Source organism: Phodopus roborovskii, unplaced genomic scaffold (assembly GCF_943737965.1).
Source record: "Phodopus roborovskii unplaced genomic scaffold, PHOROB, whole genome shotgun sequence".
NCBI classification, from domain to species: domain Eukaryota; kingdom Metazoa; phylum Chordata; class Mammalia; order Rodentia; family Cricetidae; genus Phodopus; species Phodopus roborovskii.
Genome location: NW_026126407.1, coordinates 56858008 through 56885962, shown reverse-complemented (window position 1 = coordinate 56885962; position 27955 = coordinate 56858008). Strand labels below are relative to the sequence as shown.

Genomic DNA, 27955 nt, shown 5'->3' with positions numbered 1-27955 from the left:
CAATGACCGTTGAGCATTGAGCTAGCCAATGAAATGTGGGTGAGCATGCGACTGGCCAATGAGCGCAGAGCCTCTGGCTAGGCTAGGGAAGCTGCATAGCTACGCTCCGGCCGCAGCGATGGGCCGTGAACCTGCGGGGGCGCGGACCTGCCTTGAGAAGCGGCTGGGGGAGAAAACAGCGGGGACCCAGCCTCGACTCTGAGCTGCCCCGGGGCTGCGCGAGCGCGGCGCACCGAGAGAGCCCCTGGCCACTTCTAGGAGGGAACCTGAGGGACGAGCGGCCCGTGTGGCCTGCATCCCGATCCCAGGGCGCCGTAATCCGGCCCCGAGCATCTCGGGGGTCAAGGAGCGTCTTCCGAGGACCCCCGGGGCCCAGCGCTGCCGCTAACGAGCCCCGGGGTGCCCCCTGGATGGCCGAGCTGCCCCGTCGCCGGCCGCCCAGGCGCCGCAGCGGCTGAGGTCGCTGGGATCGCCGGCCGCTGCCCCCACCGCCGGCCCCTGCATGCCCGGCGCCCGGGTCGCAGCCCACCTGGACGCTCTGGGCCCCCTGGTCTCCTACGTGCAGCCACCGCTGCTGCCCTCTATGTTCTACGTGGGCCTGTTCTTCGTCAATGTGCTGATCCTCTACTACGCCTTCCTCATGGAATACATCGTCCTCAACGTGGGCCTCGTCTTTCTGCCCGAGGACTTGGATCAGGCGCTGGTGGACCTCGGCGTACTCTCGGATCCCGGTTCTGGCCTTTATGATGCTGACTCGGAGCTCGATGTCTTTGATGGATATTTGGAATAAGGTTTTCACTACTGCTCCCCCACTTGCCCTCCACCATCCTCAACTCTTGGCCTTGACCAGCCGCCCATATCATGCCACTGCCACTAGTTGTGGGCACCATCTAGACCGGCATGAGACCCCAGGAAGAGGCCCGTAAGTGCCCTTGAGATGGGGATGTATTGCAGGGGAGGGAAAGGTGATGTCCTCAAGGCAGATTCACATCCTTCTCCCAAGCCTCTGGGTCTGACTGAATGCTAGGCATGGTGGAGTCTGGAGAGATTCCCCCATGGAAAGGAAGCCAGGGGCAATTTACCCCATGACTTATGCAAAAACATTTGTACCCAAAACCTTTTGAGGTGGAGCCATCAGCTGCTTCCCCTAGTCTCAGCCCGTCCTGTTGGTGACCTTGGGGTTTGGGGAATTCTTACTTGTCCTACAAGGACAGACTGTTGTCATAAGAGGCACCGGTCACTTATGTTCTGTGGCCTCCTGAGGGAGTAGTTAAACTCAAGGGCCAAGGCTGGGAGAATGGAAACCTTCGGCAAACAAGGCTGCTGCACTTCCTTTTGGCAGGGCATCTGCTGCTGTATTTGGAGTCAGGTTTCAGGGCTCCTGGGTTGATCCGCAGTTCAGATCTGCAGAGGCTGTCAGTTCTATAGGCTGCCTCTATTTCTGAGCTGCAGCTGGCTTTGTCTGCAGTATTTGCAAGGCCGCCAGAGACCGTAGGGTCAGCAGAAGGAACCACAGAATGGTTTGCACTGAAGGCCTGCCTGTAGGCTTCTGCTAAGAAGCTTGTTGTAGCTAGAGGTAATATGAGTCCAGGAAGGAATAAGACTGGCCAAAGTCTCCCAAGCAAAGGGACCAGCTGGGCTATGTGAGAGAGAGCATTTGTGATAGGCAATCTGTTGGGTCCAGCTATAGGGGAAGCCTACCCCTATAGCTGGGTAATGCTGGAATTTGGCAGGGCGTAGAGCCTCAGTGGCAATGAAGGGGCATATGGAGTTGGTGGGCAGAAGCCCCTTTTTAGATAACAGACACTAATGTCACGCACCCAAAGGAGGCAGTTGCCCTTCCTCTCCTCTGTTACCCTCTTTTATCCTATTACCAACATTGCCATAAGAGGGTATCTTAATTTGAGATACTATTCCAGAATATCATTGCTCAAACAGCGAACATTTCATTCTGATAGTTTTCCAAAGGACATTAATCCTACCAGAGGGCTCCACCCTTGTGACCTAATCACCCCTACACCATCACTTCTGGTGACTTCGATCCATCCTCATGACCTAATCACTCCCAACAGAATCTCTTCAGGATCAGTGTTTCAGCATGGGATTTGGAGAACACTCTGGTGTAGAAATAATGCACACTAAGCAGGAGATACCTGGGGACAAAGCAAGATATCGTTGAAGACCTCTTTGGTTAAGTTTAGTGACATCTTCACAGGAGCCAAGTGCGAGGCAGGGCATGTGCCAGCTGCTCCGCATTCCTACCAGCCTTACATCCGTTCTTTCATTGCACAAATGCCTATTTGTTGAGTACTTGGTGAGCAAAGACAGATGGGACCAGGCACACGAGCCTTTGAAGAGGAACACGAGTGGGCACCGGGAAACAGGAGTTTAGGGGCTCTGCTATTGTGTTCACTGCTGTATGCACAGCACCTGGCCTCTGGCAGATGCTTTGTGAGGAATGACCTCGAGAGGAGAATAGGGATAGGCTGCTTTAATTAGAGGGTCAGAGAAGGCCCCTCTGAAGGGATGAAAATATGAGCTGAGCCCCAGATTGAAAGAAGGAGCCAGACAGAGAGCTCTGGAGAAAAGCAGTCTGAGCAGAGGGAACTGTTAGTGCCCACATCTCCAGATAGGAGAGGGATGGTGCATTCAGCAGCTAAAAAGAGGCTGAAGACACAGAGGCGTAAAGAAGTCAGGGGTGGGCCTGAGACATCTGGCAGGGTGTGACACAGTCCATCTGTTCATGTTCTCTGAAGAGACTGCCTGATGAGCCGAATGCACTGAAGGGCAAGTGTAGGAGCAATGAAGCCAGTGAAGAGATGCATCCAGAGGTGCCAGGGGATTGGACAAGATGGGGTTAGTGAAGATGGGCAAACAAGCACACACTGGGAACACCTAAAAGAGAGAATCTCTGGGATCCACTCAGAACCCGAGTAGAGACCACGTGTCCCTCCTGGTTGTAGGACCTCTGTGTGTTCACTCATGTAGTTACTCAACAAGCATTGCCTCCTTTTCCTCACAGAGTCTAGGCTATGCCCTGTGATCCTAAGCTGCATCTCTCTGTCCCTGAGCCAAGTAGACTCTCAGACAGTATAACGTAGTGGAAAAAGGCTTATTTTTGTCTTCTTACTATATCAACAGAAACACTCCTGCTTCCAAATGAAAACATTGGCATATTCTAAGCTGAAAACCAAAGCCCAAATGCTTTGACATATTTTGCAGCAAATGCTGTTTGAGCAGAAACACCAAGAAGCATTTCTTTGGGTTACTCTTACCTGACCCTGGGGGTAGAGAGGATACAGGATATAGAAAATCCCCCACCCAGAGCTAGAGACTAACGAAACCCACACACTATACTACATGTCCCCCAATCCAAGCTAGAAGACGTTGGTCCCAGAGCCAGAATAGTCCAGACCCAGAGGGTGCTGGCTGGATGTCTGGTAGCAACATGGAGTGTAATGACCCAGCCTCACCTCCTGGCCCCTTTCTATAAGTAGAGGAGTCCCAGGGATCCAGCATACTTGTTCCCTCTCATACTTACATGACACCTGTGTTCTAGCAAGCCAGGACAGGAAACACTAACAAAGGGCATGCACTCAGGACATGCCAGGCTGTGTCAACATTAACAAAGGACACCCATTTTTGCTCCTTGGGTCCTCCATGTCGTCTACCCCATGTAATTCAGCTTCTCATCCTTTTTTTTTTTTTTTTTTTTTTTTTTTTTTTTGAGACAGGGTTTCTCTGTATAATAGCCCTAACTATCCTGGATCTCGATCTGTAGAACAGGCTGGCCTCAAACTCACAGAGATCAGTCTGTCTCTGCCTCCCGAGTACTGGGATTAAAGGCGTGTGCCACCACCACCCATCAGTGTCTTATACATTTCTTAAGCATTTATTTGAGGAGTCGATGTAGATAGAGGCAGGGTTAAGGGCAGTAACTCTAAATCACAGGCTTAGCCACAGTTTTGGGAATGCTGTTCAACCCCACATGTTAGTGACCTCTTTTATAAGACAGAAAATCTACCTTGTTGAGAGGACAAAGAGTTGGATCACCTTGAATTTAAGCCTCTGTTACTGACAGGTAGGTGCAATCTGGAGCCAACTGCCTTCACCTGTCTTGTACAAGAATAATTATGGCCAGTGACTGAAAAGGACCAGCTCCATGAGCTCAGGGAACATGCCCATTGGTAAACACACACACACACACACACACACACACACACACACACAACCTTTGTCTCCCTGCCTATCTGGCCCTAGAGACTTTTCCTCCTGAACATGCCCATTGGTAAACACACACACACACACACACACACACACACACACACACACACACACACTACCTTTGTCTCCCTGCCTATCTGGCCCTAGAGACTTTTCCTCCTGCCCATAGTCCCCAGGGCACTGGTTCTGGAGCTCTGGGGAGTAGTTTCTAGAGTGATTATTGTGGCCCAGGGGAGTAGGGATGAAGCTCCTTGCTTGTTGGGGGAGAAGACTGGATGCATGTCTGGGAGCCTTAGGGGGGATAGGGTGGTTAGGTGCTGATAGCTCTTCTGCTAGGTTAGAGGCAGCCTAGCCTGGTTGATTATGTCAGAGTCCTAACAGGTGGCAGGTGCCTACTGAACCTCCCTTGCCAATGAGATGTTGTGGAAGACACACTGTCTCTGGTCTGGGAATGGGGATGTGTGTGTAGCCTGTTAGAGTGTAGCTGTGGAATAAGGGTGACTGACTCCTTAATCTAGCTTACTGCCAGCTTAGGTGGCTCAACTGGGGGCCAGAGCTGCTTTTTGACCTTTCTTGCCAGACTATAGCCACTGAACATGCCACTGCCCAATTAGGATGCCCACTAATTCCATGGGGGCAGCCATATGCTCAAATTCCAGTTGTGGGAGACCCACAGGTAGCCCATGGAGCTGGATGACTACTGTCTAGACAAGAGGATTTAGAGTTGTGGAAGGCATGCGCCCTGGTCTGACATGAGACACCCAGTGCTACAACAGCTCTGGCCATTCCTTTGGGAAGAAAAGGACTCCATGCCAGCTGAGAATCCAACGGGAATCCAATGCCCCATGCCCTTGGCTCTGAGCTGACACTGACTGGAGATTCCAGCCAGAGAAGCAAGGCCTACATTATACTCTCTTCCCAGCCTGGAGATCTGTTTAGCACGGTAAAAAACAGGTGGACTTCTGTCAGATATTACTGCTGCCTTCATCCTGGACCTTCCAGAGAGTACCAGCTGCATTTAAGAAACCAGTATCACATTGAAAGAGACAGACATTTTTTTTTTTTTTTTTTTTTTTAAAACAGGGTCTCACTATGTAGCTCCAACTGGCCTCACACTTGAGATCTTCTTGCTCCTGCCTCCTGACTGCTGAGTTAACCCAACCTTGCAAATAAAGATAGTGCAGACCAGCAAGTGAGGAGCCCAGAAAACAAGGCCAAATAAGACAGTAGTGTCCCTTGCACAGCACCCCCTCCAGCACCAGATCACAGCCTTTCTAGGCCCCATCTCATCTACATGCTTGTTCCTTGTTTCCTGAATTCATCCAAAATCTTTTAGAAAAATTTAAAAATTCCATACTTACAGCAAAGTTTTAGGAAAAGTATAAAGAACTTGCGTGCCTTCACCAGAGCCTGCCAGAGGCATTCTGTTCATGTGTTCACTGCAGGCTCACATCCTTCTCTGTGTGTACACATACATGTACATAAACACACACATACACATGTTATGGGCATTCTTCCCACCAGCCTGGTCCCAGAGCCACGTCAGTCCCAAATGAACATGTAGACACTATATTAGTTATAATACTGCTAGCCATTGGCTTGGGCTTCTTATTGGCTAGCTGTCTTTATTTAACCTATGTATTTCCACAAACGAGTACAGCCTGTTACTACTCTCAAGTTCTACATGATGACTGATTCTGCCTATGTTTCCCAGAATCCTCCTCATCTCCTAGACCCACCTATTGTGCTGCCCTATTGGTCACAGTGTTTTATTCATCAACCAGTAAGATAAACATTTACAGAAGACCATCATACACATGTGGACAGTCATGACCTAAACCATTGGAGAGTGCCTTGCAGACATGATGTTCCTTTGTTTCTGAATATTTTGCTGTTTTCCTAAAACAAGGATGTACTTAGTATCTATAGTACCATTATCAAAACCAGCAAAATGTTATTTTTGAGATGGACTGCTTCTGTAACTAAGACTGGCCTACAACTCCTGACCAAATCCCCCCACCTCCCAGCTCTACCTTTGAACACTGGGATTATAGGTAGGTACCACCATGTCTGGCTGGAATCAGAAACTGTGACAGGGATCTGACCCTGGGAGCACTCTGGTCCATGGCTTTATTCACATATTATCTGTCCCAGGAGTGTCCTTTAACGGTAAAAGTGCAGGATTTGAAGCCACTGCTTCTCAGTCTGTCTGTGTCTTGGTGACACTGGAACTTTTTGAGGTGCCAGTCTGGCTGTGTCTGCCTGGGGTTGTCAGATGTTTGTGCTCTGGATTCCATACAAGCAATGTAATTAAGACCTCAGAGGAGTGTGTCCCACTAGAGTGCTTTGAGAGGCAGGCACACATCCCCTGTCCTATGGCTGCCAGTCCTGTTAACCTTGGTGATGTTAGCCGGCCCTCTCCACTGCTGAGTTACTGCTCTTCCTTTTATAGTTTAAGTTTAATAATACCAGTTTGGGTGCTTCATTTGTCTTCTTTTTTATATGGACTTTTTGTTTGTTTTTGTTTCTCTGAGACAGGTCACTAACTCAGGCTGGCTTCGTATTCACAGTTCAGCCAAGGAAGCCCTCGGGCTTCTCTGCTGCTGCTTCCACCTCCCAGATGCTGGGGTTTTAGTCATGGTTCACTACACCACCTATGCTAATAGATGTGCGCCACGCACCACAGTGCCCAGTTTATGTAATGCTGGGATGGAATCCTGGGCTTCGTGAATACCGGGAAAACACTCTACCAACTCAACTACAGCCCCAAGCTCTCCAGACTTAATTTTATTTATTTTGGGGTGTTTCTGGAGATCCAACCCAGTGTCTCACACATCCTAAACATATACCCTCTTGCTGAGGCATACTTCCAAGACTGTGTGGGTCTATTTTTAAAAGAATGCTAATGTCACTGTGAGGAGGAAGCCACCCTCTCCTGACATACATGAAAATAAGTACCAAAGTCATTAACTTCTATGGCCAAGTAGTAAAGCCAGCAATGGCAAAGGCTGGGTCTGACTTTATATGCTGAACTACTAGATAAAGATTCCTGGCACTAAACTGGTACCTCTCTGAGAATTAATAAGGCTTGACCAAGAGCTGCAGAGCAGTATGTGTTTGCTATGGAGGTGAGGTGGTTCCATCCAGTTCTCGTGTAACCCTAAAATTGTTTCTTACAGGTTTTGCAGTTACATTTGGGGTTTAAGCCTCAGTTCTTCCAAATCTTAGATAAGTGACATCACCTCCCCCATGCCTCAGTTTCCTTTTCTGTGCAAAGGGAATAATGGTACCTGCATAAGGGCTTACAATGATCCAGTGGATCGGTGACAGAAGTATAGTTGTATGCAGCACCATGTGGTGTGTTAGACCTAGGGGACCCCTAGCCCCAGAAGCCTTCCCTGTTTCCTGGGATTCCTTGCTCTTCTGGCACCAGTAATCAGTAGAGAGTATCATTGTGGACCTGCTGTGAAACAGCCTGAGGCCATGTGGTGATGCTTGCTATCCACTGAGTATCAACTGATACAGGTGCCTTTGCAGCTGTCATCCCTGGTCCCTGGCTTCCTGCCTGCCTGGTAGGAAGCTTGACTGGGAGGTTGTGCCCCTCCCACATCTTTACAGCTTCCCCTGAGCGTCACCTTGTGATGTTGTCTGGGAAGGGCTCATTAGATGTGAGGGAAACTGAGGCTTGGGGCGGTGTGATGACTCACCTTAGATGCCCAGCTATTAGGGAACGCATGGGTCCTCCAGCCATTCCCACTTGCCCAGTTTCTGAAGTGAGGTGCTGGGCTGGAAGACTCCCTGGAAGGTACCAGAGGAGAGCCAGGCTCATGATGCCTTGGCCTTGCTGCTTTCCCCTTTCTCTGCTCCAGGCACAGAGGCAGATGGCCAGCTTCCCCTTCTCTGCCTCTCTAGCATTACCACGTTACCTTTGTTATGACAGTGCTGTTCTTCCCCATAGTCATGACATAAACATTTCCCCTGACACTTCTAGTTGTGGTGGTACATGTCAGTAATCCCAGTGCACAGGGGCCTGGGGAAGAGATATTCTAGATACTCAGACTGTCTAAATAGGTAATGTCCAGGTGATGTGTGACAAGCCGTAGGAACTGTTGGGCAGGCAAATAAAGGGGAGTCAGGAACAGCTGCAGACATACTGTAGATTCTGGTCCATTGTGGTAAGCACTCACAGCCAACATGGAGTTGGAATTCAGGCCCAAGAAGCTGCCTCTCAGCAGGGACTGACCTGTGTGGAGACAGGAAGCTACTCTCCTCTTCTGTCCTTTCAGCTATCAGGGAGGTGGCCAGGTTACTACCACACCCTTGGCCATGAGCCAGATGGTCTCCTGCTGCACAGTCTGCCTCCAGCACGGAGATCCTGGGTGTCCGCACCCAGGTATGTGGAGAAACAGGTGCACAGTGGGGTTCCAGAAGGCCATCGGTAAGAGAAGCCATAGCCAAGAAGGCTGATTCTCTGGAACTGATGTTAGGCAGTTGTGAACACCATGTGGGTTCTGGGAACAGAACCTGGGAGCCCTTCAAGAATAGCAAGTGTTTTTAGCCACTGAACCATCTCTCCAGTCCTTAAATTGGCTTTTAAGAGATAAAAAATGCTTTGAAAGGAGGAGAACTTGTGTAAGCAGGAACCTGTCATCATTGGCTGTAGCTAAGAGACTCAGCAGGTGTCCTGGGAGTCAGCAGTGTCCACTAAAACCTATGGTAAGGTGTGGGCCAGCAGGGTCAGTCAGGCCAGCAGCTGCTGAGACTGTGTGTAGTCACGAGGACTGGCAGGGAGTGAGGCCCTTTGGTGGCTCCTGGCTGGCTGGGGCATGCCTGTAGTTGGTGTCCAGGAGGGTGAATCTCAGTAAATTACTACATTTCAGGCTCCTGAATGTGAAGACTTTCAACAACATCATGTCTCCCCCAGGGTTCCTTGAAGGGAAGAAACTGGAACAACAGCTACAAGTGGGCTCTGGTGTGATGGGACAAGAGCCTCAAAAAGTCTTTCTGGAAGGTCCTATGTAGCTTACCACACATTCTGTGGGCAGGTGGGGGGGGGGGCAGTGGGGTGGAGGGCCTGCCTGTGGGCAGTCAGCGGAAACTAGGGAAGGTTCCTGAGCCATGGTAGAGTATGTCCTCAGTTGACTTTTAGTAGATGAGTCTGGCAGAGGATGGGAGAAACTTCCACTCTTAACCCGTTCAAAACTGAGGAGACAGCTAAGCCCAGTCTCCCCATGGGTGCCATTTCTGTGAGCACAGCCTTGTGTGGACCTCCATCCATGCCCACAGCCTTGTCCCATCGTTGGCTTATACCAGATGGCCTGGCTTCAAATTCACTCTCCTTGCTCTGTTGCCCAGCCTGGCCTCTAACCTGCCATTCTTTGGTCTTAGCTTCCTAATGCAGGAATCACAGGGCCAGGGCACCACACCTGGGCAGATTTCAGTACTTCTAAGCTAAGCATCTTTCAACAAGTATCTTATGCCTTCTGAGTCTTGATGTCTTTATCTGCCGTAGGCTGGTAAAGAGGATGGAGATCTCAGGAACTCCAAGTGGAGAGTGGGAAGTGAGGTCAGCAAGGTGGAACTGGTTGGCACTGAACAGGCTACCATTGTAGTCTGGGACTCAATCCTGCTCAGAAGCCCCAGGAGCCAGAGTGGGCATAGGACATGCCTCATGTTGCCCCAGGTACCAGTGAGGGGGTTGGAGTGTTAGCAGTCTCTGGTAAGAAGCAGTTTGCTGTGGAAGACATTAGCAATCCTGTTCTTGCAGCTGGGACCAGCCATTCTCTTGAAGTAGGACAAGGTACCCAGGACTGGGGAAGGGAGGTGGAAGGAAGGAGCAAGTCGCATGACAGGAGTGCCAGGTGTAGTGGCACCCAGATTGTGGTTGTCCCCATTTGTTACCAGTACATGCCAGCTCTGCCTGCCCTGATTGTGCAACTGCAAGCAACTCACCCTGCTTCTTTGAGCCTCTGTTTTGCAACCTATAAAATGGGGAGAGGCACAGTTCCTGCTAGAAATGGTTATAGGTGGGCAACAATTTTAATAGCCATGGTGACTGGAGGTGCTACCAACTTTAGCTGGTTGGGAGCCAGGGCTACTGCTAAATATGTGATGCCCGTGGTAGCCTCACATAACCTGGATGCTATCCAGCAGTACGCACTGCATGTTTCACATACAGTGATCATTCCATCTGATGATCAGTAGTGTTTGTAGAGGGAAGAATCTGAGGGGGCTAAAAGGACAGGGACTTGGGCACCTCACCATTGGAGAGATGCTGGTGACAGCTAAACATGGGATTGAAGGGACTGGAGGAAAGAACCTGCCACAGGGACAGAACTTAAAAGTGATGTTGTATCATGGGAAGAGGAAGCAAGTGAGGATACAGAGTTGACAAGCTGCATAGAGTGACCCTTCCTGTAATCATGGTGCCTCCTGGGTGAGATGGGAGGCACTGGCCACTCCCTGGAGCTTGCTCAGCTGCTCCTTCTTGACCTCTCGCATGGCTGAGCTCCTCCTCCAGCCCTACCATCTCTCTTCCTCTCCTGATCACTTGAACAGCCCTCCTCTCCCATGGAAAACTACTCTGGTTCCCCAGGATCTCAGAAGGGAAACAAATTCACTAAGAAGAACTTGGGATAAAAGCTATAGGGAGGCTAGTTCAGTTGGTAGACTGCTTGCTCAGCAAAGAGAGAGGAAAAAGCATCTTTAGCCTGAGCATGGGGCTTCTGGGGAGTACTAGACCTTAAGGATCAGAGCAAGGCATCCTTGCCCCACCCAATTGCCAGGAGGCACTCCCAGGCCAGTGGTGCAGTGGCCTGTGTTGATGACTGTTCTTTGTCTTCTTGGTTAGGTCTGCTCGTGCCAACAACCAGGTTCCTGCCCCAGCCCAGGAGTGTGCCAGGAGAGGTGGGGACCCAGTGCCAAGATGGTACAGTTGCCAGGCCCTACAGGAAGGAGAAGGGCTCCAAAGACCTCACCTACCACCCAGTTCTCAGATGTCCTGGATCTGGCTTGTAACTCTCCGCCTTTGTGATGGATGTTTACAGGAATCCAGCCAGAGGTCACCTCTCTGCACTTCACCCCCAACTGCACCTGCCTCCCCCACTTAACCTCTGGAAAGGACACAGAGAGCTGAAGTGGGATGCAAACAGACTCATACGTAGGCCACCCCCTCCGGCGTCATTTGATGCATTTGAGCCTTAAGTCTGGGTGGCTTCATCCCCAAAACTGTTGATCACAGTTTTAGGGAGTCACTCTGAAGAGGGATGTGCCAAGGCCCAGGGTGGGGGTTAGCCTCTCCAGGTTGACAGAACTGAGATGCCACTGGGGAAGGCTGTCTCTGGCTAGAAGTCTATTTTTGGAAGTGTGAGTGGTATAGAAAGTGTGAGTGATGTAGATACTTGATTTCCATAAACCTGTAAAAGCAATACTTAGAGGCTGACTTATTTCATTAAAAAAAAAAAAAAAAATGTAAGCAACTCGGAACTCCAACCCCTCTTGTCTCTTGTCCTTGTTTGGTTGCTGGGTGTTTTTTTGTTTGTTTGTTTGTTTGTAGTTGTTTTGTTTTTTGGTTGGTTGGTTGGTTGGTTGGTTGGTTGGTTTTCCGGGACAGGTTTCTCTGTGTAGCTTTAGAGCTGATCCTGGCACTCGCTCTGTAGACCAGGCTGGTCACAGAGATCCGCCTGCTTCTGCCTACCGAGTGCTGGGATTAAAGGCTTGCACCACCACCACCTGGCCCTGGTTGCTGTTTTTTGTTGTTTGTTTTGAATTTTGGAAAGGGGGTATTATGGCTGACAATTTGCCAAAAAAGTCAGATGGTCCAATCTGGAAGAGCAACAGGGATAGGGAATTCACTTTAGAGAGGCAGCCTCCTCCCACCTACTGAAAGCCTGAGTTATGATGGGAGGGGAGGGGATAGGGTGCCCTAGAGAATTCGGGCCTGAGTCCCACACACAGAGCATATCGTACACCTCCATGAACAACAAGGAAGGGACTGGATGTAGTGGTGGACACATTTGATCCCAGCATCCAGGAAGCAGAAGAGGTAGATATAGATCTATGAATTACAGTCTAACCAGGTTTAAAAAAGTATGTTCCAAGCCAGCCAGGGCTACACAGTGAGACTTTACCTTAAAAAAATAAAGAATGGGAAAGAGGCTGGGAATTCACTTGATAGAATCTTTACCTGGTTTGTACAAAACCCTGAACCCCAACAGCACATAAAAGAGGCACAGTGTTTATGTACCTATAATCCCAGCATTCCAGAGGCAGAGACAAAAGAATGAGAAATTATAAAATGAAAGCAAGAAGTTCAGAAGTTCAAGGTTCATCCTGGACTACATTGGACCCTGTCTCCAAAACCCATATAAAAATGGAGCCTTCTTCCCCAGACTTCTCTAGTCTAGAGTATAGCTCTAGCCCCTCCCTGAAGCCATATGCAATTAGGGTAGCATTGCATACAACAAATGGGAGTGATTGGATACTCATGGGAGGATCCTGTGATGCGCCATGTAACTCTCCATGATGAGATAATCCTTTTGCAATGGGGTGCAGCTGAATTCCTCAAGATGGCAATTTTTTGGCTCTGAGATCAGTCATATACAACAGGAAGAGAGACATACTCCCTGAGAGAGTGGCCTGGAGGGAAGTGGAGGGCTGAAGAGGGGCTAGGACTGAAAGTATATTGCATGTGCCTGCTGATTTCCCCAGAACTGCTTCTCGAATCACAAGTGGGGTTGACAGCCTCCTATTCTAGCCAAGTAACCACAGCTTATCCAACTTTTGAGGTGTCAGCATGCTACTTACCAAGAGCTTCTCTTCTATGCTGATGCAATTCCACTCCAGGCTCCACTAGGCAACCCTCATGTGTCCACTGTCCAGGAACCTTTGTGCAGTGCACAGCCTGGCCAGACACACCTGGCTGCTCTGTCCAGGAGGTGTCTTAAATTTGCTAAGATGCAAGACTACCAGCACAGGAGCCTCATTCCCCTGTGTGTCCTCAGTGCACAGTTATGCAATGACTAAGTGAGCTGAGGATTGGTCATCCATCTGCCCCTTACTGAACACCTACAATGTACAGGCACCTGAATGGGTGTAAGAGGGCAGGGGGTGATTGAGGCAGACAAACCCCTTGCTCCTCCAGGTCTCACATCCTAGCCATGCAGGCAGCAAAAAGATAATATTGAGGTGGAATTGGAGAGTGGGATGAAGAGGGACGAGAGACAGATAATCTGCCCAAGGAACCATGGAGTCCTATAGGAAGTCACACACAGGTCAGGGTAGAACATGCCAGCTGGAAACAGGAATGAAATACAGGGTGGAAGGAAGGATGAGAGCCCCTGCACTAAGCTGGGTGCTAGGGATTTGTTAAGACCCAGCCTTCACAATATAGACTAGGCTGGCCTTGAACTCACAGAGATCCTCCTGCTCCTACTTTCCAAGTGCTGGGATTTTCAAGATTTATTTATATTATGAGTGTTTTGCCTGTGTATATTTATGTGCACCAAGTGTATGCAGTGCTCATTGAGTCCAGAAAAGAGCATCAGAACCCTTTCCACTCTTAAACCACTCTTAAATTGTTAAATATTTTTTGTTTTTAATTTTTATTTATTTTTTACTTTGTGGACTGGAGAGATGGCTCAGTGATTAAGAGTGCATACTACCTTTGTGGGGGCCTGAGCTGTGTTCCTAGCACCAACATGAAGGCCCACAACAACTTGTAGCTCCAATATACACATGGTGTACAGAAATTTTCAGAAAACAACATGTCCTTGGAATTAAGCTCAGATTGTTGGGCTTGCTTTACCCACTAAGCCATTTTGCTGACATTTTATTAATATTTTTGTTTCCACATTGAGTCTTTACATAATCCAGTGAAGAGGATTCTATGGCTCTGCCGATTTTACAGATGGAGAGGCTAAGGCACAGAAGACACTTGCCTGCATATAGGGTGAGATGGGGCATGAGACCAGGCAGCTCAGCCAAGAGTTCGATGTCATAAAGTCCTACACTACCTCTCTTTAGGAGCCAGAGGGTTTAAGGTGCTGCCCAGCATACAGGATCCAGGACTGGTGAGGTTTGTTGAGTATTTACTGTGTCTCTACACTCTACTGAGTGCCTTACATAACCAACCCATTAATGAGTGACAGCCCTCAGCAGAGTAAGGAAAGATACTTTTGACATCTCCAGACAGACCAATGGCAGAGACACGGGCAGGTGCAGCAGATACCTGACTTGGAGCATGCCTCCGTGCTGTCCCCTGTGACCATACACATGGGACTTCCATGTGCCACCCCTGAGCCTGATGCCGCAGCACAGATACCCTTGGCAGTTGAACCTGTGTCCAAGAGTCCCCCCCCCAAGCAGCCCTGCAGATAGCCCCCTCTAGCCCAGTTCCCACTTACTGGGATGTGGGCCAGTCCTATTGGCATCAGGGCTGGCATGCTGGAGCCATACAGGTGCTCCCTGTGCCAAGGCAAGAAAGCAAGCTGTCACTGTCCTGATGGAGGGATCAATGGTGCCTGACCTCAAAGGTGGTGCCCCAGGGGAAACAAGAACAGCAGTACTGGTGCTGCCTGCCCCTTTTGCCTAGCTGCAGCTAAGGCCAAAATACTTGGCTGCAGAACTGCTCCCAGGATGCAGCAGGGCAGTAGAAGAGAACACTTCCCTTGTACAGTGGTCACTGCTTCAGCCCTCAGACCTGTGAATAATAGCTTTTCACTGAATCTTAGAAGTTACAAAGATCCTTACAGAAGATGCAGGACCTGGGCAGAGCTGGACTGTCTGGTGTGCACATAGGCTCAGGGCATGCTCTGCGCTTCAGGGTGTGGTGGACACAATGCTATGCTGCCTCAGGGGCTGTGATGAGCAGAGCACAGTCTTGCTGGCCTGTGTCTCCTCACTGAGTAGTCACCCTATAATACAAACACAGTGCTAGGAGAAAGGCAAACCAGATCCCCTTGGAGAAGTCCCCAGCCAGCTGTCCCATTAAGAACTCAGGGCTCCCAGCCAGCGACTCATGTCATATGGCAGATATGAGTGAAAAAGCCTTCAGATGATTCCAGCCCAGCTTCTAGCTGCCCCAATTGACTCAGAGGGTTGGTGGCAGGCGAGCCATCTTTTCTGAGCCTGCCCAAATGGCAGGGGTCAGGGCAGAATAGAAGTATGGGCTGTTTTAAGTTATTGTGGTTTGGGTGGTTTCTTTTGCATTAGATAACTAGAATAGAAGGTATCCCCAGATGGAATTTGTGGGATTAACCAAACCCCAGAGCCTCAGTGAAAGTAGCTGATGCATTTAAAATGTAGTGAGTGTGTGGAGAAGGCAGAGCAGCTCCCCAGCTGCAGCCTTCCTGTTCTGTAGTCTACCACTGCCTGGCTCTTGGTTCATGTCCATGGTCTCAGCCAGGCCTGACTCAGCCTTGACTGAAAGTTTGTGGAAACAGAGCCACAAGTAGAAAGAGCTGCCAAAGATTCCCTGTCCCATTTAGAAGTCTGCAGGCCAGAGCCACCCTAGTGTCTTCAGAGCGCCCAGCAGTCCCTGTCGGAGTGGCAGGGAAGAAGTACCTTCTCACCAGGCTGGCCCTGGCCTTGTCAGGTAGGCGCTTGGCTATTTCAGTTCCTCATGCTGGCCTGGCCTGTCAAAGAGAAGGCCCTCTGCCTCCTGGTGAACCCACTGAAGGCAGCTCCAGGCCCATCTGCCAGGGCTCACAGTCACTGAAGGGCTGGCTTCCTACCTGGCTCTGTAAAAGCCTGCAGCTGCTCGTGGGGCCTGTAGAAGACCAAGACATATGTCCACTCCTCATCTAGGCAGAGTCCAACTCTGAGCCTGCAGGGGCAGGGTGACTGGAGGTCGACTCATGGCCTATGGCCCACAGAAGAGCTGAGTGCACAGTACCCAGTACAAGGTCCAGTGTGGTCAGTGTCCCAGAGCACATGCTGTTGGGGTATCAAGAGACACAGGTGAGTCAGTGAGCTGCCCCAGGAGCAGCCTTGATAGCAGAAGAGGGGATGGAGGGCAACTGCAGCACAGGTCACGGGAGAGAGTGTCAGACACAAGGGAACAATGACTTCATGTTGCTGGCAGAAAATGTATTAATTTCCTATGAAGATAAACCCAAGAGAAACAGCAACAAGAAAGACTGAAAGTTTCAAAAGAAGGACTTCCTAATACCAAGATGGGGATTATAGGTGACTGGCTTAGCCTGTCTGTCCCCAGTCCTTAAGCCTGACCTCAGGGAGGTTCCTTGGCCCAAGTCCCCAAAGTCTGGAGGACACCTGCCAATTTGGAGACAGTATAGCTCCAGATGGCACATGGATCCAGACACCCAACCAGCTTTGCTTGATGCCCTTGGCCCCACCCCACAAGGACACTGACCCAGATATTCCTGTAGTTCTCCCTTCTGTAGTTCCAATACGGTTACCTTGTCCAGGGCACAGCAGGGTCATCTCAGGCTGATCCGGGCATCCAGCTGCTGCAAGTGTTCCTGAACCCCAAAGGGGATAGTGGGTGTCCACATTCTGTAGAGGGGACATGGGACCCCAGTGTCAGGTTAGAGGGAAGGCAGCCAGGATACCCCAGAACAAGCTACCCACAGCCCCACCCTCCCACTACACCCCACCTGGCAGCATGGGTTAATAGGATGCTAGGAGTCTCCCTTTCCATCCTGACATGCTGTGTGACCTTATTCTCTTTAGCTGTAAAGTGGATCCTATTGTGGTTTCACTATTCTCTGTCCCCCACAGGCTCACATTTTAAATGCCCCCCCACCCCCGGACTGGGACACTAGTTTGAAGGCTGTGAATCTTCAGGAGGTGCAGCTTGGCAGAAGTAGGTCACTGTGGGTGGACCTTTGAAGGCAATAGCCAGGCCTCTTCCTGCAGCTATCTGCTCCCTGCCAGTATGTGAGCAGCTGCAGACACAAACTCCTGCAAGCAACTTCCCACCACAGTGGACAGCACCCTGTGAGACTGAGCCCAAATGCACCTTTCCCCCTTTTCATTGCTTCTGCAAGGAGTTATGGTCACAATGAGAAAGGAATCTAGAGATTCCATTATCTATCTGAGAAGACAGGCACACCTGTGCAGATCAAAGCCATCTGAAGAGCAAAGGGGCCTGGACATCAGACATCACAGTGACTTAATAAGAATAAGTTTAAATCTGGGCACAGCACATAACGTCTATAGGACCAGCACTCAGGAGACTGAGGCAGGAGGATCATGAGTTCAAGTTCAATTCTGCTTCAAAAACAAGTAAAAAATGGGTCTAACTATATGAAATTGTTATTTTTTTTTGTTCCAAGAATGATTGAATTAGGCAATTTCATATGGTTCACCCAGATGAAATATTTATTGAATGTTTTATGTGGCAACAGTGTCCCAAAAGTTTAAGGCTGGGGAAATGGCTCGGGGTTGGGCCCCTTGACTAGCACACATCATTGCCACGTGGGATTAGATAGGCAGAGCATGCTTTAATTTCAGCACTTGGGAGATAGAGGCAAGAGGGTCATCCTTGGCTACATATAGAATTACAGGCCGACTTGGGCAACACGAGACCCTAACCCACAAAAACTTCTTTCTCTATCTTGACTAACATGACCATCTCAAGTCTTCTCTGTAGATATCACACCCTTCCAGAGATGAACATACTAAGACCCGCAGGACAAATCACCTGCCAGCCCAGGCTCACACACTGCTGGACAGGGGTTGGATTTGAATTCTAGACTCACACACAGATCTCCAACCCCAGGGGCAATGCTACTTACGCCAGCGTTTCCACTTGAGGACACTTCTGAAGGCTGGAGGCCAGCTGCTGGGCACCGGCAGCTGTGAACTTGTTGAACTGGACACTGAAGAGAGAGGCCAATCCTGAGGCCTGGCTGCTCCCATCCCAACCCTCCCCACGATGCAGGTGGGAGACCCTCTGCCCCAGGTACAACTGAGCCCACACTCACTCCATCACCCGCAGAGACACCATGTCTGGAAGCACTTGTGCCAGGCTCTTGGCTCCTGCGTCACAGATGCAGTTATTGTACAAGCTGCCGGCAACAGAGGAACAAAGAGGGCTTGGGGTGCTGTGCCAGCCTGAGGCCAGGTGGGATCCATACCCATATCCATACCCATAACTACTCCATTTTTACCTGCCTGCCTGCCTGCCTGTCTGTCTACAAAGTCGCATGTATCTCCAAGCTGTCAGAGGTGACTTTGAATTCCTGATTCTCCTGCCTCCACCTTCTGACCACTAGGATTGACATCACCCCAGTTTATGCAGTGCTGGGGATGGAATGAATCCAGGGCCTTATACATGCTAGGTAAGCACTCAGACAACTGAGCCACACTAGCAGGCAGGCCCTACTGTCCCATTTGGACTAACTGAGGCCCAGAGAGGTGAGGCCACTTATCTATAGTTCCATGGTAAGTTCAAGAAACTAAGGCATGGACAAGAAGTTGTACACTGCTTGATGGTTTAGGTAATTCTAGCTACTTAGGAAACTGAGACAGAGGGATTACAAGTTCAGGCCCACCTGGGATACATGATACCCTGTCTCAAAATAAAAAGGTTGGTTTCTCTTTTTATAATGATGGTGATGGTGATGCTGATGCTGATGCTGATGATGTATGCCTTCATGTGTGCAGTACCTGAGGAGGCCAGAAGAGGGCAAGGGATCCCTGGGACTGGAGTTACATACAGATGGTTGTGAGCCACATGTGGGAGCTAGAAATTGAACCCAGGTCCTTTGCAGCTAGTGCCCTTAACTGTAACCCCTCAAATAGAAAGTTAAAAAGAAGGCCAGGGTTAAAGGTCAGTATAGAGTGCTTATCTGGTATACATGAAGTAGCTCTGGACTCCATCCCCAGTAACACACACACACACACACACACACACACACACACACACACACACACACACACACACACACACGGGGAGCAAGCAGAGAGGGAGAGAGAGGAAAGAGGGGGAAAGAAAAGGAGAGAGAGATGAGAGAAGAGAGGAGGACAGGAGGAGAGGGGAAGAGGTGTTTCCCAGACCAAAGTATTTGGAAAATCCAAGGAGAACATTTCCAGGTTCAAAGTCATGCTTCATTCTCTCTGGGCAATTCACTTGATTCCCCTACCCATGCTCTTGTTCATTTGTAGAATGGATGGGAGGGGTACCCAGTACCCAGGGGTACTGTAGGGAGAGCAGGTGGGTTCTTGCAGGTGTATGCAAGGTGTATGCAGTGGACTAAATGTTAAGCAGGGTCTCACAGTGTGACACATTCACAGAAACCACTGAGGGCCACATGAGACAACACAGAAAGGGTGGCCTGTGTTGGCCACGGGAAGGAGAAAACCTGGAAACTGCTAAGACTCTGGCGACTTTGAAGTTGGAATGAATGTATTTTGTGTTACAAGATAGCCATAAGTCATCTGTAACTCCAATCCAAGGAGATTTGATACCCTCTTCTGGTCTCAGCAGGTACTGCTGCATTTGGCTCACAGATGTACACACATTTAACCCCTGTGCACATAAAATAAAAAATATTTTAAAAAATTATAAAGGAGAAAGTGAGCTCAGCGCCACCATTCATTGTTCTCTGCTCTTTGACCACCATGTGTCCCCACCATGATGGACTGTACCCTCACACTTCCTCCCTCCCTCCCAGTCTCCCTCCCTCCCTTCCTTCCTTTCGTTGGGCTTGTTAGGTATCTAGCGACAGTGACAGTAGTAGTTGGTGAGCCTGCCTGGCCCACAAGCACCTGACTGTGTAATCTGGACTTTCCTGACCTCCCATCCCTCCATCCCGAGGAAGCTTCAGTCGCCTCAGGAGCCCTCTGCCCCTGGAAATCCATCCTCTTTCCTGCTTCGAGGCCATTGTGCCTGCTGCCCTATAGAGTTTCTCATCTCTATTTTCCCACACAGGGCCATGTCTCACCATGCCACAACACCCCTGCTCTCGGAAATAAACTGGTGATGCTCTCACTGTACTCTCCTGGGACATGCCAATTCCCTTCCTAGAATAAATCACTGTCTTAAAATACCTTATGTTTGTGCTCTCTGTATTAGTATGCAACTGGAAATCAAGGACATCCCATGGTTTAAGATAGGGAATAATGTGCACTTAGCACAACTTTAGGGTGTTAAGTTGGCACCAAGTGCATACACAATGAATTGTGCAGTGCATAGCCCTATCATCTGCACAGAGGATCTGATTGGAAGGATGTAGGAGTTGCTGCCTCAGTAGAGATGGACAGAAGTCGCCTTTCCTAGAACATGACTTGGGGGAAGGAATTCTTTCCCAGGTGGTTAGTGAAGAGCTGCTAGTGCTGAGCTGAATGACTAGTTCAAGCTCATGTCCCATCTCTAGTACCTCACCAAAGACAGCTAAAAACTTGGAGCTGCTACACTGAGGCTCACCAGCAGGTGGAAGTGTAAGCACTGACTGGAAGGGTGATGGACTGCTCAGAAGCCAGCACTGCAGGGCTCCAGTCCAGCTCTCATGCTGAGGGTAGATGGGTAAGAGGGAGCCATCCACTGCCTACTAGAGACAGACTAGAGTATCACATGTGATCCACTGACACATTTCTTATTATTCAGATGAAGAAATAGAGGCTTTGAACAAGTAAGCAACTTGCCCCAAGATTCTAGTGATATTCAACTCATTCTAGGCCAATGAATAACCTGGTGGCACAAAGACTTTCCTGACAGCAAGAGGGGACCATCTTTTTGTCCCCCATCTCACCAGCCCACTCAATGGGGTACCCCACTCACCTCAGCCTTAGGAGGGACTTGGCTAGGGCCGGCAGGGCTTCTGCAAGCTTGCAGGCACCCACATCAGTGATGCTGTTCTGGGACAGGCTGCAGGGACAGGGAGGAAACAGTTCAGGAGTGGAAGGCTCTCCCTTTCCCATTGGCCTCCATCATGAGGCTAGAAATGCACTACCTCACAGGTGGCCTGTAGCCACAGACCTGTGATAGCCAGCCTCGGGGAGGGTCACTGATCCTGTGGATGGACCCACAGGAACCACTTACAAATAAGGTTTTGTTACAGGAAGGGTGGGCGGTGGGGTGAGAGGTGGATGTCAGAGAAAGAGTGCTTCCCCTCCTCTACATGCTCTCTGATTTGATAGTAACCCTTTCCCCTCTGACTGTTTTCCAGCCCTCTAACTACACACAGTAGGTGCTCAATAAATATGTACATGTCTAGGAATAGAAGGGTGAAAATGGGAGAGAGGAGGGAGGGAAAGCTGTCTTGTGGTATACGTAGACCACTGTAAAGTATGGGGACATCTACACTGTGTATAGTGAAATTGCCACATGAATTGTTGGGAACATTTCAGGCTTCTTCAGTTGGTTTATAACATGAAGTTTTATTTCATTTGTTTTGTTGCGGGAATTGAACGAAGGTCCTTATGCTGTGTTCCCCCTGCTTTTAAATTTAAAACCATTCTTGTTGTGTGGGTGGAGGGCTGTGCCATAGTGCACACATGGCAGAGGGCAGCTTTGTGGAGCTGTGCATTCGAACTCCTGGAGAGAAGCTGTGTCTGCAAAGACTGACCATGGATTAGAGCTGGGATGATGCAGAGGGGGAGGGAGCAGCCACTCCTTGCTCAACTCTGTGTCAGAACAAACATCCTGTGGTGAACAGATAGAAGCCTATTGGAATCTATTGACTTAACAGACCACTAGCCTCCACCAACCCAAAACCTAAGACTCGTATCTGACAACATCTTGGGCCTATAGAAAAGCTTCCCTTCTCTTAATGTACTTTCCTTTTCGATGCACCCACCAATGTACTTTTTTGTTTGTCTTGTGTTGTGTTGTGTCTTGAGACGGGTTTCTCTGTGCAGCTCTGGCTGTCCTGGAACTCACTTTGTAGACCAGGTTGGCCTCAAACTCATAGATCCACCCGAGTGCTGGGATTAAAGGTGTGCACATGCAGTATAATGTGACACCACACACACACACACACACACACACACACGCACATGCCCCACCAACCTATTTTAACCTTGCCTTAATTTATGACTTACTTTGTTCTGTAAAACTTCATGGAACTGCTTCCATGTTAGAACACATTATTTGGCGTAATCTAAATCTGAGTTTCTGAGCACTGGTCACTCAAAATGTCTCCCAAATAAACTCTTAACTGCTTTCAGGATAGGAACAGTGTTTTTGCAGTGACACACTTTTACATGAGTTCTGGAGACCAAACTCGGGTCTCCAGGTGTAAAACTTGGAGGTGCCTTCACCCTCTGCATCATCTTATTGGTCCCTTTAAAATTTTTATTTTGAGGCAAAATATCATTATGTAGCCCAGGCTGGCCTTAAACTCAAGATGCTCCTGCTGCAGTCTCCAGTGCTGGGATCCAGGTGTGTGCCACTGAGCTGCTCAAGGCTGCACTGCAATGCAGGTTCATTGGGAAACCATGTCCGTCCCCTGCATACTCATTCTACCTTAACTTCCCAAGCCCGAAACAGTTACAATAAATATTTCTAAAAAGTCACCAGATGTTTTACTGCTAAATCCTAATCAGTCCCTTCCCTTCCAACATCCCAATTAGTTTTCACTCATTAAACTTTTACTACAGTGTGTTTTATTTTAATACATTTTCATCTTTCTCTTTTGTAGTGTGTGTGTGGATCAGAGAACAATGTGCAGGAGTCAGTATTTTTTTCTTCTACTGTGTGGGTCCTGAGGATGGACCTCAGACTGTTCACTGGCTAAGCCACCCTGACAGCCTTCCCCCACTTCCTCTAGACTGGCCTTAAACTCATGGTTAGCATACTGTCTCAGCTTACTGTAATATAATTATGATCTATTTATTTATTTGCTTCTGGTTTACTGTGTGTGAAGATGTCTGAGGTCTGGGAGCAGGACCTTTTTTCCACTGTTGTCTGTGATATCAAGGGTTCTTTAAGTCTTGGTTCACTAATTCAATAAATGAGGACTGGAGAAACAGCTCAGTAAAGTGTTTGTCTGGAAAGCATGAAGACATGCAGGACCTCCAGAACCCGCATAGAAATCTAGGCATTATGGTGCATGCTTGTAATCCCAGCATGAGTGAGGAGGAGACTTGGAACTCTGGCATAACTGGTAAGTTCCAAGCCAGAGAGACCCTGTCTTAAAAGACATGGGTGGTGTTGCTGAGATGGTCCCTGGACACAACACACACACACACACACACACACACACACACACACACACACAGAAGAAGATTACATGGATAATCATTGGATGAATAATGACTCAGAACAGAATGAGTGAATGGCAGGGTAGAGGGCAGAAGATGAATACTGAAGGGGAAGGCAAGCCCATTGTACTCACTTTAGTGTTTCCAGGACCTTGAGCTGAGGAAAGGTTGCTGAGAGCTTCAACACACCCTCATCCCCGATCTTGTTCTCACTAAGTGAGTCCAGGCTGCAGGTGGGATCAAATGGTGGTCATTGGCCCTCAGGTCCCAGATCAACAACCTCCAGCCCTGGTCCTCTCTAGTACACCACACCAGCTTCACTTTATGGGATCTGGCCTGCACCACCTGGGGGCGCCCTTCAGCTGGACAGGGACATGACTAGTACCATGGACTAGAACCTCAGCTTGTCTTTGTAGGAGTTCCTTGAACTTGTCAGCTACCCTAACCTTTTGGAACCTTAACTATTGAGCAACTTCCTGCTCCCACCTGGCTGCCCTTTTTGGGGTTGCTAAGAGCAGTGAAGGGGGTTGTGTGGGGGAAAAGAATTTCAAAGTTTGCAAAAGAACTCCAAACTTTTTTTTTAACCTGGGGATTCCCGACCTCTGTCCCTTTCCTGTACTAGGGGTCACAAGTCCCATAATGAGGTCATTTGTGCCCCACATGGTTCCCCCATGAAGAAAGTAGTGGGGAGCAGAGGGGAAAAGAAACAAGGAGAAATACTCCCCATGTGACCTGGAGACAAAAGTCTGGGCTTGTCAAAGCATGGGGTTAGGAGAGCCCAGGGCTTGTCAGAGAGCGGGGTGAGAGAGGCCCAGGGTATGTAACTCACTCTAGGTGCTGCAGGGACGAGAATTCCGGAAGGATCTTTACCAGTGTGGGGAAAGCCTGGGGGCCCAGGACCGGACCCAACCTAGGAAGCAATGGCAGAGGTCAGATACTGAAACAGCCACGGTGGGGTGCAGGCCGAAAGCCCCTCCTCTGCTTCCCCAGCTTCTTATTCTACCAGCTGGGCTCCAGTGTCCCCACTTAGGACCACCGAGGCACCTGCTGGGACTCCCCTTCCACTTTTGGCAGCAAGCCAGTTCTTATTCTTGCCAATGCCCACACACACTCACCTTTCCCTGTAATGTTCTCCCCAACGCCTGCCAAGGTCTATTCCCAGATTACCCGTCTTTGCAATACATAAGTATCTATGCATATATATATATATACATACACATACACATACACATACATATTTTTGAGACAGAGTTTCTCTGTGTGGCCCTGGCTGCCCTGTAGATCAGGCTGGCCTCGAACTCAAAGATCTGCCTGCTTCTGCTGGGATTAAAGGTGTGCTCCACCACTGCACCACTGCCCTGCTTGTTTTTACATTTTTAAATATCTATGTCCCACCCATACCGTGTGTGTGTGTGTGTGTGTGTGTGTGTGTGTGTGTGTGTGTGCCTGTGTGTGTGTCTTTGTTCGTGTACATAGATGTAGAAGTCAGAGGTCAGGGTTATCGTCTTCTTATGCAATTTTGCAATTTCTTTGTTTTTGTTTTTTTTTTTTTTTTTTTTTTTTTTTTTTTTTTTTTTGAGACAGGGTCTCACCAAACTTAACAACTTCCTGATTCGGCACACTGGGAAATTCTTCTCTCCCATGGTGCTAGGACCCATGCTGTCACACTAGGCTTTTCTGGGGACCCAAACTCAGGCCCTCCTACTTGTGAGGCAAGCATCTTATCACTGAGCTCTGTCTCTCCAGACCATTTCTTTGCTTTTTAATAACACAAAAACCATTAGGTGGGGGCTGGGGAGACAGTCCAGTTGGTGGAGTTCTTACTTAGGAGATGGAGGCAGGAGGCTCCTTGGCTAAGGAGAAAGTGAGGCGGGCTTGACACTGTCTCAGAAAGAGAGAGCACAAGAACGGAAAGAGAGAACCACTTGGGCAGCACTAGGCACATGCTAAGCCTGTTGTCTCAGCTCCGAACTGAGGGTCTTCTTACTTCCACTTTACAGATTAGGAAGGCACAGAGAGGTTAGGGAACTCACACAAGTTCACACAGCTGATTGAATAGATTTCAAGGGAACCAATTAGATAAGGACAGCACAGTGATCATGGTTTGGTTTCTAAAAAGTGACTAAATATATCTAGTATAAAGGACTTTATTCTAGAATTTAGCTAAATTTATAAAAATATAAATTAAAGTGAATTTTAGCCTGAAATTGCAGTTTTTGAACCTCTGAATTTATTTGTATGTAGGTGTGAAGGTCTGTGTACTCCATGTCACATATGTGTAGTGGGGGCAGGTGGCTGTAGCAGCCAGGACACTTTGGAGTCACTGGAGCTGGAGTTACAGCCTGTGGTGAGCACACGATGTGGGAACTGAACTGGATCCCTGAAAAAGCAGTAAGCACTCTTAACCTCTGAGCTGCCTCCCTAGTCCCTGAACCTATATTTGTTTAGTTAATTAATTAACTGGCTGCTTGCTTATTTATCCATTACATGCATGCACGCTCCTGTCACGGTACACATGTAAGGATCAAGACACTGCAGGAAATGGTTTTTTTCCTCCTGATGTGTGAGCCCAGCTCGTTTGTGTCATTGGCGTGAATTCTTTTGAAATAGCTATTGCTTGATAAAATTATGGCAACACCAATAGGGGATTTTATGATTCTTTATAAGGCTCTCTCTCTCTGCCTCAAGCCCAGGCTAGCTTTGAACTCATCAACCTCCTGCCTCAGCTCCCTGAGTACCTTAGTACTAAGGTGACAGGTTCACTACCACTTTAGATTTGTTTGTTTAAATGAACATAGTTAGTGAAAATCAAAATACTACTATACATGATTAACTTAAATTCATTCTGGAATGTCCTCCATGTCTGTGACCCAGACTCAGTGACCTCAAGCTTTTAGAGAAAGGCCAGAGATCAGAGCTGGGCTCAGCCTTGTGCTGGGGGCCCTAGTGATCCCTTCCTTCCCCTCTGGATCTTGGGTCCTTCAGTACTTAGCCCTGATTGCAGGAGGCAGTCAGAAAGAGAAAGATGATCATCACTCCATTCTTCATCACCCCATCTCACTGCTTGTCTGCCAGGTACCAGAGTAAAGCAAGAAAGCCCTGAGCACACAGAAGTTCCCACTTTCATAGAGCTGGCATTGAGAAAAGACAGATAATCGAAACCATTAGCTCATGGTCTGGACTGAGAGAGAAGAAATGCTACAGGCAAACTCATGGTGAGGAAGTTCAGGAAGGGCTTCAGAACCCTAAGATACACAGTCAGTGGGTCAAGAAGTCTGCACTCAGGCAGGCAACCTGAATTTGATCCCTAAGACTGACATGATAGAGAGAACCAACTCTTCCAAAGTGTCCTCTGGCCTGCACAGGCACACCATGGTAAGCATGGACACACATATACCTAAATATATAAGCAAACAAACAATGTAAGTTTTAAAAAGAAGATGAATAGAGGGAAGTGAGGGTCAGGGTGGATCTGCTGTGTCAGGAAGAACATTCAGGGCAGAGCCGAGCCACAGCAAAGGCCTAGGACTGGATCTCATTTAGATCCTGCCTGAAAGGCAGAAGAAGTTGCACAGGATAGGAAGGGACTGAGGGCGAAATGGAAAGGACATAAGGGAGAAGGGGTGATGAGGTGATGATGAACCTGGGCCTTTTTAAATTTAATTTAATTTTACTTTATTTTATTTTGATAAGCTTGCTAGCCTAGGCCTCCAACTTGCTGAGTAAGATGACCTTAAGCCCCTGGTTCTCCTGCTTGTACTTTCAGAGGGGACAGCAAGCAAGCGCTATCAGGCCATGTAGGTCAAGCTGGGGACTGGACTGGGCTTTATGTATGCTAGGAAGTATGCTGGCAACTGAGATCCATGTCTCCAGCCTCAGCTCACATACATGTGGGGGCTTTCATCTGGACTGATCAGGCAGCTAAAGAGGCCTGCAGGGTGGGGAATGTGGAGGTGGTTGCACTAGATGCCCAAAATAGTCCTTTGTTTCCTTCCTTTCTTCCTCAGAACTGTCTCAGGGCTTCCAGACTGTAGGTGGCTGTTGTCTGGCTCTACTCTGTTCCACTCTGCAGCCTCTGGTACCCAGAGCGCAGTTCCGACCTCCAGGGAGGGGCTTTTTAAGCTGAAAATAATTCAAAGCCAGAAAGCACCCGTGGCTGTCTTCAGACATTTCCTCTTTTCAGCAATATTTTTACCTCTATACAAATTTGGCATCTTATGTCCTATTGAAAACAAGAGGGACTTGGTTATCTGTGGGGTACAGAGGAGCTGGCAGCAAGTGGGTTGTCAGTAGGCAAATCACTAACATCACCTAGCTCCAGTTTCCAAATTTGTCTGTCTTCCTGGGCAACAATTCCCATGAGGGGGACTTTATGTAAAAGGCACGGAGGATCTTTGAGACAAGGTTTTCCTGTGTAGTCCTGAGTGGCTTTGGACTTGTTATCTTCCCTCCTTAGCTTATCAGGGGCTAGCTAGCATTACAGGCATGGGCTGCCAGACCTGGTTAGACAGATCTCTTCTCTAACAGGACCAAACACTGACAGAGCTTGTTAGTCAGCTAG

At 48.8% G+C, this 27955-nt stretch overlaps 2 protein-coding genes across 9 annotated transcripts in view; one reads left to right on the top strand and one right to left on the bottom strand.

Moving 5' to 3' along the window:
- The first annotated feature begins 59 nt into the window (after positions 1-59).
- On the top strand, positions 60-11651 carry Dexi (Dexi homolog). 2 transcript variants are annotated; one of them, XM_051181442.1, is made up of 2 exons: positions 60-922; positions 11075-11651. In XM_051181442.1, exon 1 carries the CDS (start codon positions 503-505, stop codon positions 788-790), a length of 288 nt encoding a protein of 95 aa, XP_051037399.1. In that variant the 5' UTR covers positions 60-502; the 3' UTR covers positions 791-922; positions 11075-11651. The 2 variants fall into 2 exon arrangements, with proteins under 2 accessions (XP_051037399.1, XP_051037400.1); XM_051181443.1 differs by lacking the exon at positions 11075-11651 and adding an exon at positions 4016-4055.
- Positions 11652-14580: 2929 nt separating this feature from the next.
- Positions 14581-27955, bottom strand: part of Ciita (class II major histocompatibility complex transactivator) — a 50233-nt gene continuing 36858 nt past the window's right edge. For 5 of the 7 annotated variants that reach the window (XM_051181406.1, XM_051181407.1, XM_051181411.1 and 2 more), the window contains exons 14-20: positions 24224-24304; positions 23529-23621; positions 20972-21058; positions 18174-18228; positions 17985-18068; positions 16644-16740; positions 14581-16158 (exon numbers count right to left, since the gene is read on the bottom strand). In XM_051181406.1, the coding sequence (XP_051037363.1) occupies positions 16139-16158; positions 16644-16740; positions 17985-18068; positions 18174-18228; positions 20972-21058; positions 23529-23621; positions 24224-24304 (517 nt within the window). In that variant the 3' untranslated portion in view covers positions 14581-16138. Of the gene's footprint in view, positions 16159-16643; positions 16741-17984; positions 18069-18173; positions 18258-20971; positions 21059-23528; positions 23622-24223; positions 24305-27955 lie in introns of all 7 variants that reach the window. The other 2 variants (XM_051181408.1, XM_051181410.1) reach the window with 1 other exon arrangement.

What these genes read in the sequence shown, in the direction of transcription:
- Dexi (XM_051181442.1), top strand. Translation starts at nt 503, where the DNA reads ATGCCCGGCGCCCGGGTCGCAGCCCACCTGGACGCTCTGGGCCCCCTG.